The 13584-nt window shown below is 35.2% G+C and overlaps 1 protein-coding gene across 16 annotated transcripts in view; it reads left to right on the forward strand.

Moving 5' to 3' along the window:
* Positions 1–13584, forward strand: part of ANKAR (ankyrin and armadillo repeat containing) — an 83160-nt gene that overhangs the window by 59035 nt on the left and 10541 nt on the right. For 5 of the 16 annotated variants that reach the window (XM_021923790.2, XM_021923795.2, XM_021923791.2 and 2 more), the window contains 7 exons: positions 135–257; positions 4621–4779; positions 5511–5628; positions 8226–8335; positions 10043–10242; positions 11521–11567; positions 13129–13396. In XM_021923790.2, the coding sequence (XP_021779482.1) occupies positions 135–257; positions 4621–4779; positions 5511–5628; positions 8226–8335; positions 10043–10242; positions 11521–11567; positions 13129–13376 (1005 nt within the window). In that variant the 3' untranslated portion in view covers positions 13377–13396. Of the gene's footprint in view, positions 1–134; positions 258–962; positions 1665–4620; positions 4780–5510; positions 5629–8225; positions 8336–10042; positions 10243–11520; positions 11568–13128; positions 13416–13584 lie in introns of those variants that run through there. The other 11 variants (XM_021923798.2, XM_021923797.2, XM_031651407.1 and 8 more) reach the window with 8 other exon arrangements.

Consider the following 13584-nt stretch of genomic DNA (forward strand, 5'->3'; position numbering starts at 1 on the left):
GGAATCAATGGATTATATTTTAGCAGATTTTATAGTGTCTTTCCACAATGTATTCTATATAAATGCCTGCACAATGAAATGTGTAATTTCATAAAGTATAATTGAAAAGTAATTTTTGAAAACCACATATTTAGGTTGAAGTGGCATTTTCCTTGGCATGCATTGTCCTAGGGAATGATGTGTTACAGAAAGACTTACACGAAAATGAAGGATTTGAGTATGCTGATGTCCTTTATCTTCTTCACTCAACAGAAAAGGTAATACCTTTACAAAATATTGAGGCTCATTTTGAAAAAAATTGTTTTTATGCCACATCCTCAAATTATCATCAAGTCTTCTTCATGCCAATATTCAATGTATTATTTAAGAAAAGACATGTAAAAAGATCTCTTTGTAGGTCATTAGTTTGTAATGATGTAATAATACAGCTCCATATCTTTCTGAGTTGTCCCATTTCATCGTTGAAATGCGGTAATTTTAATGTTTGGTGATGAGTCAAAAAACAAATCTCTTATGTCTCAAATCAAACCTTTAAAATAATTTTATGCCCTTTCAGCCCTCAGTCATTCACTTATCCAATACGCTAAAGTGGTGCTTCTCAAACTATTCGTGATGAAGAAATAGCTTTTTCCCAGCAATCTATTATGGAAGGATAATTTTTTTAACTTTAAAAATTTTGAAATAATCTTAGACTTTCCAAAAATTTGTAAAACCAGTATTCTGGTATATCCTTCATCTAGTTTTCCCAGCTGTCAACTAGAACATTAACATTGATACAATACTATTATCTGATTTGCAGACTTTATTTAAAATTTGCCAGTTTTCTCGGCAATGTCCTTTTTTTGGTTTTGTTTTTATATTTTTTTAATTTAAAAAATTATTTTTATTTTTTTCAGTGTCACTTTTTGTTCCAGAATCTAATCCAGGGTCTCACATTGCATGTAAATGTCTTGTCTCTTTAGCCTCCAGTTTGTGAAGCTCAGCCCTCTTTGTTTTTCATGATTTTGACATTCTTGATGAATCCAGGCCAGTTATTTTATAGAATATCCCTCAATTTGACCGTGATGTTTTCCCCTAATTAAATTGAAGTTACACCTTTTGGCAAGAATTTCACAGAAGTGATGTGGTCTTCTTTATTCACCTTCCCAGTACATCATACCATGAGGTATATAATGTTGATGTATCTTATGGGTAATGTTAACTTTGATTACTTGGTTAAAATGGGGTCTGCCATATTTCTTCACTCACTGTTTTTCCTTTTGTAGTTAATAAGTATCTTAAGGTGAGACACTTTGAGATTATGCAAATATTTTGTTTTGCATCATACTTTTGCTCACCAATCTTAGCATCCATTGATGCAACAATAATAAATGTAACATTTGCCTAAGGGCAATTTAAAGAATTCCCTTCTTCCTTCTGTGTTTATTAGTTGGTAGTCAACTATAAAGAAGATTTGTTTCTTTTCAATGTTTATTCTCAGTTTTGTTATCCCACTGTTAATGATTTTGTGGACTGTCACTGGTCCACGGGCCACACTTTCAATAGCACTACCCTAATGAAATGAGAGTTATTTTCTACAGGGCATTTCAAAACCAGGAAGAAAATTGCCAATGATGTTTCTCTCAGTTCCGTAAGATTTTAGAGGGATCAAGGAGGGTCAGGAGGTAGGTGGGAATGAACTCATGTTTTTTTTTTTAATTATAAAATTTTACTCTGTTGTGGTACACAAAAAGAGAAGTGCTGCTATAAAAATATGGGAAATATTTTGGGAGGTTGAGGTGGGCAGATCACTTGAGATCAGGAGTTCGAAACCAGCCTTGCCAATGTGGTGAAATCCCATCTTTACTAAAGAGACAAAAATTAGACAGGTGTGGTGGCACATGCCTGTAGTCCCAGCTACTTGGGAGGCTGAGGCAGGAGAATCACTTGAACCCGGGATGTGGAGGTTGCAGTGAGCCGAGATTGCACCACTGCACTCCAGCCTGGGCAACAGAGCTAGACTCCGTCTCAAAAAAAAAGAATATATATATGGAAACTAATAGGGTGAGGACACTAAATGAATGACTGACTCTCTAAGCCACCTTTTGCCCCTCTGCTCTGTTCCTTCTAGATTTTACTCCCATTACCTTACTCCTCCTGTGCACCCTTCTTCTCCCTTTTATTACACATTCCACTCTCAAGTATTCTGCCTTTCCTCCCAGTTTGTTACCACTTGCTTCACTCTCTGGACCTTGCATTTGGCTTATAATAGATACATTATTGTGCATCAGTTCTATAAATGGTAGGGAATCTTAGAGAACTAGAAGGTTTAAGTATAAACCAAAGGATTTATCTGGACTTGGCTAAAATTTTTAATTCTAACAATCATCACAAGGCAAGTTAAAAGTCCTCTAGGGTTTCTTGTACTATATTTTGCCTCAAACTACCTGTCCTGCTGAGGCAATTAGTGCTCTTAGGGCTTTAGAGTACTAAACAACTGTGGTCCTTTGTTAAACCTATAGTGGGAGACTTCAGATTACACAGACGTGTTGTAGAAGTTAAAGGGGAAGGAGGGATGTTCAGCAACTAAATATGTCACTGAATGAATAGCTATCTTGTGGATAATGACAGGAATGCAATACAAATTAAGTCAGGAACCCAGGTTCTTGTAACTCCTAGCCACACTGATATTGTCTACCTGGAGATGCAATAGGTTATGTGTTGTTTTAAAATTAGAATTTAACTATTTTCATGCTACTAAACTAGAATAATATATGAAATGGACCACTGAGATTGATTTTCACAAGCCACATAAAATTAGTCACATTAATGTAGTTACTATTATTCTATCTTTTTAACTAACTCAAATATGTGGGCTAATTAATTATGAATATACTTTTGAAGAGATGTTAGTGAGCATAATTAACAGGTACTCTTTTCCCATTCATAAATCAGTGGGTATAAAGTGAAAACAAGTAACCAGTGGGTATAACCACCCTGGTAGATAGGTAAATGAAAATATGTATGAGGTAAAGAGTTTAAGACAGTTGACATTGGGGAAAAAAAGTATGGAAAAATATATCTTTCCTCAAGGATTAGTTTTTAGCCCTCTGAACTGGGAATAGCCAACTTGGTTCTTGTCCTGTATCTGATACTAGCTGGCAACTATGGGACCCATTTTGAAACATTAATAGCCACTTTATAACCTAAACTATTTACTGTAGACTTCCACAGTGATACTGCAGGAGTGAACCCTACATGGAAAAGAAATGGAAATTGGTCAAGTCTTAGCATATTTCTCTCACTTCACTGTATCTGACCTCGATACACAAAGCATGCCCCTTTGGTTCATTTCCCATTGCCACTCTTTCCTACTTGGCTCTAGGTTCTATTCTGCTGTCTGTTAATCCACCCTTTGACTATGACTGAGACCTAGTTTCTCAAGCCTCTGACTGTACCTAATACTTTTCTTTTTGCCTATTGCTAGGTGACTGGGTTTTTTGTGTATGTGATTTTTATTATGGAAAATTTCAAATATATATAAAATGACAGGGTAGCATAATGAACCTAGATGTTCCCACCTAGCTTCAGCAGTCATCATCTCATGGCCAGTCTTATTCCATCTATACATCTACTCACTTCTACTAAATTATTTTTGATGCAAATTTAAAGCATCATATAATTTTATCTATAAATATTTCAGTGTGTACATGCAGCATTTTAATATTATGATTAATAATGGAAGAAGAAAATTCAGGGCTGGGTGTGGTGGTTCATGTCTGTAATCCCAGCACTTTGGGAGGCCAAGGCGAGCAGACACTTTGAGCTCAGGAGTTCAATACCAGACTGGGCAACACAGCAAAACCCTGTCTCTATAAAAAAATACAGAAAATTAGCCAGGTGTGGTGGCACACACCTTTGGTCTTAGCTATCTGGAAGGCTGAAGTGGGAGCACTGCTTGAGCCTGGGAGGTGGAAATTGCAGTGAGCCAAGATCATGCCACTGCACTCTAGCCTGGGTGACAGAGGGAGACTTTGTCTCAAAAAAAAAAAAAAAAAAAGAAAGAAAAGAAAATTCACTAAGATTAATGAGTTATTTCTGTGTGTCCTACATTGTTCAAATAACATAAAATTACAATATATTAAATTATTTTAATATTAAAAATAAGATTTAGTAGTAAGATTTTATCTTTTGAATCTTTCTGGAAGGTCTACCATACTTATATATCTCTGGCAAGCAGACTAATTCTACAGAAGAAACTAGCTTTTGCTGTTTGCCTAGCCTCAGAATGTTAAAATGTGATTCTTCAGAATACATTATTTTTCTCCTATTCTTCCTTAAAATATAGTACAAGGAATTTTACAAATGAATTTAAGAGATGATATGGAATACCCAACAATGTACGGAATGCAATAGATAACATGCTATACAAGGGAAGTTTTGATTTATCAACTGTACTTTGAAATGTTGAAAGTTATAACATTCTGGAGCAACTCTGTTATCTCTTTTCCCTAGTAATGTCGTATTTTACTCCCAGTGATAAGAATGCAATATATTTTAATGAGCAAGAATTCAAAGTCTATTATGTTGAGTAACATGATAAATGAAGTTCATTATAATGCATGTTTCTCCTATTTTTAGGATATTTGCTTAAGAGCAGGCTATGCATTAACACTTTTTGCCTTCAATAATCGCTTTCAACAATACTTAATATTGGAAAGTGGAATAATGACCATATCTATTTTTGAACCTTTTCTTGAATCAATAGTTGAAACTGAGAAGGCAATGGCAGCATTTCAGGTATAAAATTGAGATTAATTAACACCTCAAATTAGTAAATATGTCATTTTGTGAAAACTTGAAAATTACAATGATTTGGAGACCCAGAAAAATGTTTACTTATTTGTAAAAATTTAGTATTTTGCACATAAGCCCCTTCTACCTCATAAAAACTCCATTATCTTGAGGATTTCTTCATTAATATAGAATTTTACAAGTTACAAGACAGTTACTGATGCCTTTATACCTCATCTGATGTTTATAACAAGCCTGTAAGGTTGACAATCAGGTAGTACTATTTTCATCACCCCCATATTAAAAGGAAACAGGTAGAAAAACATGTTAGCATCCAAGACAGGTTTTCTAACTGCAAATCTTTAGTTGATCACACTGATCCTTCAACCTAGTAACAACTGTATGTATCTGGGAAGTTTTATTCTCTCTCTTCATTTTCTATCCTGTGCCCTTTAAGAGAAGTGTTTTCTATGAACCCATATTGAAAGAGTGCAAAAGTTGCAAACATTGTAGGAAGAATAATAGTACCCCCTATGATCACTGCTATGACCAGACAGGGACAAATACTCTTAACTCTCCCCACCACCACATGCTGCTTCTATTGAATCCTCTGAACACTCCCTTTACCCTTCTAAGAAGTATCAAAAGAATAAAAAAACATAAAAAATTACAAACGTGTAATTAGAGAAGCTGAGTAGAAAATGTTTAAAGATTCTCTGCTTCTTTTCTGTTTTCAGATTGTTGTATTGGCTAAAGTCATTAGAGATGTGGACCATATTACTTTGTCTGCAAGAGGTGTTACTATTTTAGTTGATAGTCTGTATTCAGTTCAGACTTCTACTATTGTCTTGACAGGTAAGAAATGACTAGAAGTTAATTTTGGCCACATAAAACTATTTTCGAAAACAGTTTATGGTACTCTGAATAATAATAAAATAATACACCTGATATCTGCCACAAGTTTAAAGAATGAACTTACGTTTATCTACATGGAACTCCACAGCAAGTCTACACGAAACAATGGATGTCTACTCTGTACCCCAAATAGAAGCTGAGTAACTCTGAACACAGACTTTTTGCTTTCCTAATTACTTTTTCAAACCTTCAACTTTTTTTCCAGGATATAAATGTGAATTCAACTATGAACTACCAACAGCAAAATCAAAAAACTGATTTATAATAGTGGTGGCAGATTTACACAGATATACCTCTGTTTGGTTTCCTTTTGTCCAGTTGTGCACATTTTGCTAATACTGAGAAGTTCTTTACATCGCTGTGCAACAAAGCAAAGCAAGATGGTCCCATAGCATTCTCAACACATTTAATGCTATTGTGTAACTGCGTCTACGGCAGACCTAACCCAACAAATCACAAATAGGTGATCAGTAATATTTAATTGACTTGTTATACCACTCTTAAAGTAACATAAGGCAGGGTCAGAATGAGTAATATGCAGTGACTACTACCAATATAAACAAATAAGTATTTGTTTTTTAATTAAAATGGATCACTAAAGGAAACTTCACTTGATGCCATAGGATTCTATTTTTATGAAGTTTATTAGCATGGCAAGGAAGGAAAAATGAAGCAATGAAAACTTTCTGATGGAAACTAGCTAGAAAAAAAGTTTAAAGAAATTATTAAATATGTTTTAATCTAAATAACATTATTAATTCAATGTTACAGTAATTCTGTGACTCTGAAAAACAACTGTAGTGGGTTTACACTCCACAATTTTTTTTTTTTTTTTTTTTTTTTGAGACTGAGTCTCGCTCTGTTGCCAGGCTGGAGTGCAGTGGTGCAACCTTGGCTCACTGTAACTTCTGCCTCCCAGATTCAAGCGATTCTCCTGCCTCAGCCTCCCAAGTAGCTGGGACTACAAGCGTGCACCACCAAGGCCAGTTAATTTTTGTATTTGTAGTAGAGATGGGTTTCATGGTCTTGATCTCTTGACCTCATGATCCGCCCACCTCGGCCTCCCAAAGTGCTGGGATTACAGGTACGAGCCACCACACCTGGCCTCCACAAACTCTTATAGGAAATAAATGCCATATTACATTAGCTTTCAAATATTAAATTAATTTCTCCAGGATGAGGAGAAATGAATCTCAGAAATTAATGGACTTTCTCTGCACTCCACAACCAGTCATATGCATGTCCAGGGTATCTCAGGCAAAGCCTGATATTCAGGCCTCAGGTATACTGTAAAATAGCTGATGTGCTTGGTGTCAAGTTGACATGGTTCCCAGAGGAGGCTCCAAAGGCGCAGAAGTTTTTAGGAAACTGTGATTTCTGTTACCAAGAATTCAGTTTTCCTATGTATACTACTTAGCTATTCTCTACTCAGAGTTCCTCCTACTCCTTTGAGAACTATAAACCTTAGTTCTCTTTCTTAGCTGCTCCCTTTGTGTGTTTCCATTTCTAACTTCCCATCTTTAAAGGGTCTTTTTAACTTTAAATAGAGCTTACCTTTAGACAATTTTTGCTTTAGAAGATACAACCCAATTTTCCCCATTCTGAGGCAATAAACACAAGGAATTTCTTGGCTTATAATAGAGGCCAGACAAAAATATAAGGAGAACAAAAACTCGCGTCATATCTCAATAAAGTATCCACATACTCCACATACAAATATGAAAATACATTTTTATCTTCAAACAAATATAAATAAAATATTCAGTTGCTAGCTGCACATTTAATTATTGGGACACTTTATTATTTTATATTTAATATTGCTTGATTTAAAGTATTAATAAGGCTTAACTCAAAGCCATTTCAACTGCAAAAAGGACATATTAATTTTTTTTTTTTTGGAGACAGAGTTTCACTCTTGTTGCCTAGGCTGGAGTACAATGGCATGATCTCTGCTCACCGCAACCTCTGCCTCCCAGGTACAAGTGATTCTCCTGCCTCAGCCTCCCGAGTAGCTGGGATTACAGGCATGTACCACCACGCCCGGCTAATTTTTGTATTTTTAGTAGAGATGGGGTTTCTCCATGTTGGTCAGGCTGGTCTCGAACTCCCGAACTCACGTGATCTGCCCACCTCAGCCTTCCAAAGGGCTGGGATTACAGGCGTGAGCCACCACGCCCGTAACTTTTCTTATGATAATTTTCTTATGATAATTAAATCATTATGTTCATAGTTATTTTTAAAACCCTAAAAACTTCAAAACAAAATATATTCTGAAGATATGGGAGAAAGGAAACTTCTAATTTTGAAATTTTTCCGCCCTTACATAAGCCTATTTAACTTATACTATTTGTGACAGAAAACCAAAGTGTAATTTTGGGGAGTTTATTCTATATTTACATATGCATGCTTTTTCTCAGTGCTGCTTCATTGACAGAGATGTCTTGTGACACAAACCTTTTTCAGTGCTATGTGCAATTAATGAAAGTATTATGTTTATATCAGTTAAATAACAAGCATTTTTCTTGTTTAATTTATAGGGAATTTAATAGCAAGCCTGGCTCATTCTAGAGCTGGTATCCCAGAAGCATTTACCACATTAGGAACAATCCAACGGCTCTGCTATCATTTGTACTCAGGAACAGAAGAGGTAAAAACAAGCAAAAACTAATTCTAAAATTAAATATGCTAAAAATATAGTTTACCTCTCTTTCTGTGGACTAATTTTTCCGCTGATTGACTGTTACATAGTTCTTATTACTAACTCAAAATTACATGACTGTGTTATATACATAATATAGTTCTTGTTACTAACTCAAAGTTACATGACTTTTCTAATACTAATTAGTCATACATATCTGCCATCCACAATTTTAATTCCTATAAAAATATATATTTGTTTTAACCCTAAGACTTAAAACTAGGATTTTAATCACAAAAGCAGTATAAAACAACTGTAATTAAAGATTTAAAAAGAACTACCTTTTCAAATTAGTTTCTGATTTAGAAAACAAAAACAAAACCCTACAAAATAGATCATCTTAATCCTGGAATTAAGAGTCAATCTATAAGTACGTTGATGACAAAGAAATTTATAATTAAAATCTTTGCTAGGTATCTAACGAAAACTGGTGACTCTGATTTAAGTTATTTCTATGATTTGAAATGAATGAAAATGGAATCCATAGGATAGTTTTCCTTATATGTCAAGCAGGGTTAGAAGTAAGGGTGTGTGAAAAGAGGCCATGCTGGTCACAGCAGTGGCTTGCCTCTGAGTGTTCTCCTACTCTCTTCCACTAAGGTCTAAAGCAGTTTTACTGCACCTTTAGGGTATATCAGAATCACTTGGAGGGCCTATTATATTGCTTGGCCCCATTCCTAGAGTTTCTGAGCCAACACATTTGAGGTGGGCCCTAGAATTTGCATTTCAAACAAGTTCCCAGCAGCTGAACTACAGGTCCAGTGTTCAAGATGTAGAAGACATATGAGCATACAGAGCAACCAGATGCCAACATAAAGACCAATATGTTCATTCTATGAAACTTTTTATGCTACTATCATATTCCCTACAACTGGCCAGGAGCATACTTTAATTAATCATATGACCAACCTATGGGTCATAGACAGAGGGTATTTTCTTCAAAGAACTATTTTTTCTAGAGTCCTGTGGCCTGATACTTGTGCTTCTTTCTTTGTTTATGCCAGTGGAAAAGTGAGTTGCTTTTGTAACATCTGAATGTTTAAAAAAAAATTTTTTTTATAAGTAATAAATAAATAAATAAATGAGTTGCTTTCTCTAAGATTTCTGTTACCAAGAGTTCAGCTTTCCTATGTGTACCACTTAGCTATTCTCCAAAGTGTCTGCTCCTACTCCTTTGAGAACTGTAAACAAAATAATTAAATAAGAGTTTCTAGGGATGGAACCCAGGCATAATTGTCAAAGATATACGAGTGATGCCAATGCATTGTCAGGGTTGCACTCCACTGCCTTAGTTCAAACTCAAAGATTCTTTCTTTGGTGGCACATTAGAATTACCTCACACAGACACACACACGCACACGCGCGCGCACCCAGATTCTACCCTGAAAGGATTCTGATTTAGTTGGTGGGCTTTATTTATTTATTTATTTATTTTAAACACTCCAGGTGGTTCTAAAATGCAGTGAAGATTGAGAACAACTCTGTAAAAATATGGCAGTTAAGCTTCCAGCTATACATTGCCACTTGTTTGCATACATATTTGCTTACACTTGTTCCCTCCCTCACAGAGACTTTCCTATGAAGTAGCTAATTAGAACACTAAGATATTTTAAGAACAAAGCCCACTGGTTAAGAAAGAATTGTTTCTTCATTTAGGTTCGCGCAGCTTGTTCCTGTGCTCTGGGCTACTTAACATACAATGCAAATGCTTTCCGCATCCTATTCAAAGAATGCAGGAATAAACCTAATCAGTTCATTCGCATAAAAAATAATATCAGCAGAGATGCAAGTATTAACCCAGCATTTTTAAAGGAATTTCAAATGCAACAAACACTGGTGGGACTTCCTTCCTTAAGGTATGGTCCTATGTTAGAAGTTGCAGTAGTGAAATCATTGAGAGGAGACTTTAATGAGGTTTAGTAAGATCCAACAAGAGGAACTATTCTTGATATGAACATATCTCCTGTATAGCAGATGATAAACTTCATTCTAAATGACCATTGCCAAAACCTGTTTTAATTCCAACTCAGCACCAGAGTTGTGGGTGCAGACAAGAATACACCTAGATCTTGGAGATCCTCTCTGGCCAAGATTATTCACATTTTAGAAAGTTTTGGGGAGACTGGTTACCACAACATCTGATTCAAGAAGTCATTTTTTTAGCAGACTAGGGATACATTGAGAGTTCTAAGACAAGATCACCACCCCGACCTTAGCATCAAATGGGTCTTCTGGACCAGATCCAAAGCTAGGCCAAATTCCCAGGGTGGAAACAGGGCTAAATTTAGACTTAGTGGTTAGAGTTACAGTGAAGTTTGCCAGGAATTTATTCAGAGGATTTCATCTCATGTTGTGGTTTCATCATGAACTTAAGTCCCCACAAAAGGGGAGGAGAGGAGAATCTCTTTACTATGGGTATGTTTCCTCTTCTGCAAATGTAGCTGAATTACAAGTCTTCTTTCCAAGTAGTGATATTCATACATAGGAAATAGAACTACACAAGATATGTTAACTCTATGATAATGGAAGAGAATAGGATCCAATAATGCATCCGAATAGGATCCATGTACAAACATAGATTCTACATCAATTTTAAGTACAGAGAATGATGAGTACACCTTTGGAGCCACTTTAATTCTTTGAAAAGCTGAAAGTCTAAAATGGGTGACCTAATTTTATGATAAGCCAGCGAACCTAAATTATAACTGTTGTAATTGATCATTCTAAATAATTTTCATTGGTTCGAGGAATTAAATAATGTAAGTAGTATTTTACACAGTCACTCCCACGGCTAGCCCATGTGATGACTTTGTGGGAATTAGAAAAACATACCCCTTTCTCAGACCTATCTTCTTCAAAACCCAGCTGAAGTGTCTCTTCTTCTGTAACACTTTCCCTCATCACTTCAAGAAGATTTAATGTTCCAAATGTTTGGAGTAAATAAGTGAGTAAATGAGTGACTGAATATAAAATACTTACAGGTAACATGCAGAGTTAGTGGAGGAACATGTATGAGTTAGGCCATCAGGCATTAAACCTGGTACCGTAAGTCTTCATATATTTCTTCATATATTTTTTCTGGGTGCATTAGGTCTTCATTTATTTTAATAATGACAAAAATGTTTTCCTTTTAGTCTGGAGAAGAATGGAGGACCATCCATAATTCCTATCTTTAAAAAAGGTAATTGATTTTTTTTTTTTTTAATCTATGAAGTACCTTCTAGCCTAGACACTTTATAATTCTGTATTCCATCTCTAAAAATTCAAAATGTAGGCTGAGCACAGTGGCTCATGCCTGTAATCCCAGCACTTTGGGAGGCCGAGGCAGGTAGATCACTTGAGGTCAGGAGTTCAAGATCAGCCTAGCCAATATGGTGAAACCCCATCTCTACTACTACTACTACTACTAATAATAATAATAGTAAAAATTAGCCAGGCATGGTGGTGCATGCCTGTAATCCCAGCTACTTGGGAGGTTGAGGCAGGAGAATCACTTGAACCTGGGAGGCAGAGGCTGCAGTCAGCTGAGATCGAACTACACTCTGACCTGGGTGACAGAGTGAGACTCCATCTCAAAAAAAAAAAAAAAAGTAGAAGGTACCCCCCCCAAAAAGTTTACCTGCATACTTTTCTTTTGTAATTATGTCTACCTAAAATATCTTCCTAATTATAAGTCCATGTTAATCATTTTCTGTAAGGCCTTCCCTACCAGTATCACTTGAAAGTGAGTCCTGTCTTATTTTGCTTTTCTCAAACCACGCATAGAAATAAGTCATTATTTAAACGACCTGTAAATATGACTTAAATTATGATCCTGCTATTGCTGTTTTATATACAACTTACCTATCTGAATTCTCGGGGCAGAGACCACATTTTTTCCATTGATACTCTATATAGTTTTGTACATAGTTGGTACATTACACTTGAATGGATTAGATCTGCAGAGATCAGAGTCCAGATTTCATATTATTTATCCCTTCCTATTAGATATGTAATAGGGAATATAAATTACTTATTAATTTCACATACATGCTTAGTGCCTTTTCATGTAGGACCAAAATCAGTCTTACTTGATATGTTGTCCTATTACGAAAATCAAGGATAGAAACATTCAGAAGTCAAGATCAGTTTGCTAGAGTCATAAACAGAAAGGGAGAGAATTTAAAACGACAGTAAAAGGAGAGGAAACAATTTCATGTATTCAGCAAGTATATGAGGGAAGCTAGGTATGTGGGGAGGCGATATAGAAATATATATAGAATATCATGAGTAGAAGAGCATCCATTTTTTATATAGCTTCTTGAATGTAAGAGTAATTTACACAAAAGAATAAAATCAGTTCACTCTTTCTTCACTTTAACAATGGTTTCTAAACAACAATCTGTTTATCAGTCATGAGCTGATGAAGTTTTCACAGGTTTGTGGTAACATAAGAAAAAATAAGGACAAGGTAACACGTTTCTGGTAAAATTAATTTCATTCAATGTCAAGTCCATCATTTTGAGATAATGCCTTTTACACTTTCTTTTGGTGCTAAAATATTCTTTATTTTACATAATTATGTTTAAAGTAGTATTTGTTCTTTTATTGGTGCTAACTTAACAAAACAAGCTAGCAAGCTACTGATCTGTTCTTTTAGTATGTTTTAGTTATGTAAAGAAAATAGAACTACATAGAACTAGAAGTAATGAGACTATACCTAGGGCTCTCAGGAGAGACATTTAATTGTGGCTAATTTTTAGGGAAGGATCACCGAAGAAAATTAAAACCTAAAATTCAACCAAGAGATTCTTTGACTTTATTACCTCCTGTAACTAACTTCATGGGACTCTTCAAAGCAACAAAAAAGTCCAAGGATTCCCATAATATTTTTTCTTTTTCATCTACAATTACATCAGATATCACAAATGTATCAAGACCAAGAATAGTGTGTTTGAACCAACTTGGGAAACATGTCCAGAAAGCCAACCCAGAGCCAGCAGAAGGCTAATAAAACATTTTAGCATGAAAGGATTCCTGAGCCATCTTTTAAAATTTTTTTTATTTTTAATAATGGTAATATGCAAATAATGTAACTGAATAATCTTTTTGAATGGAAGTTCTTGATCTCAATACTAAACAGACTTTCCCTTAGCATGTCTACGGGAATTTAATATCAGGTCAGAGTTATGGTTTCAAATAATAAGTAGGATTTCTGT

The sequence above is a fragment of the Papio anubis genome, chromosome 10 (genome assembly GCF_008728515.1).
Source record: "Papio anubis isolate 15944 chromosome 10, Panubis1.0, whole genome shotgun sequence".
NCBI classification, from domain to species: domain Eukaryota; kingdom Metazoa; phylum Chordata; class Mammalia; order Primates; family Cercopithecidae; genus Papio; species Papio anubis.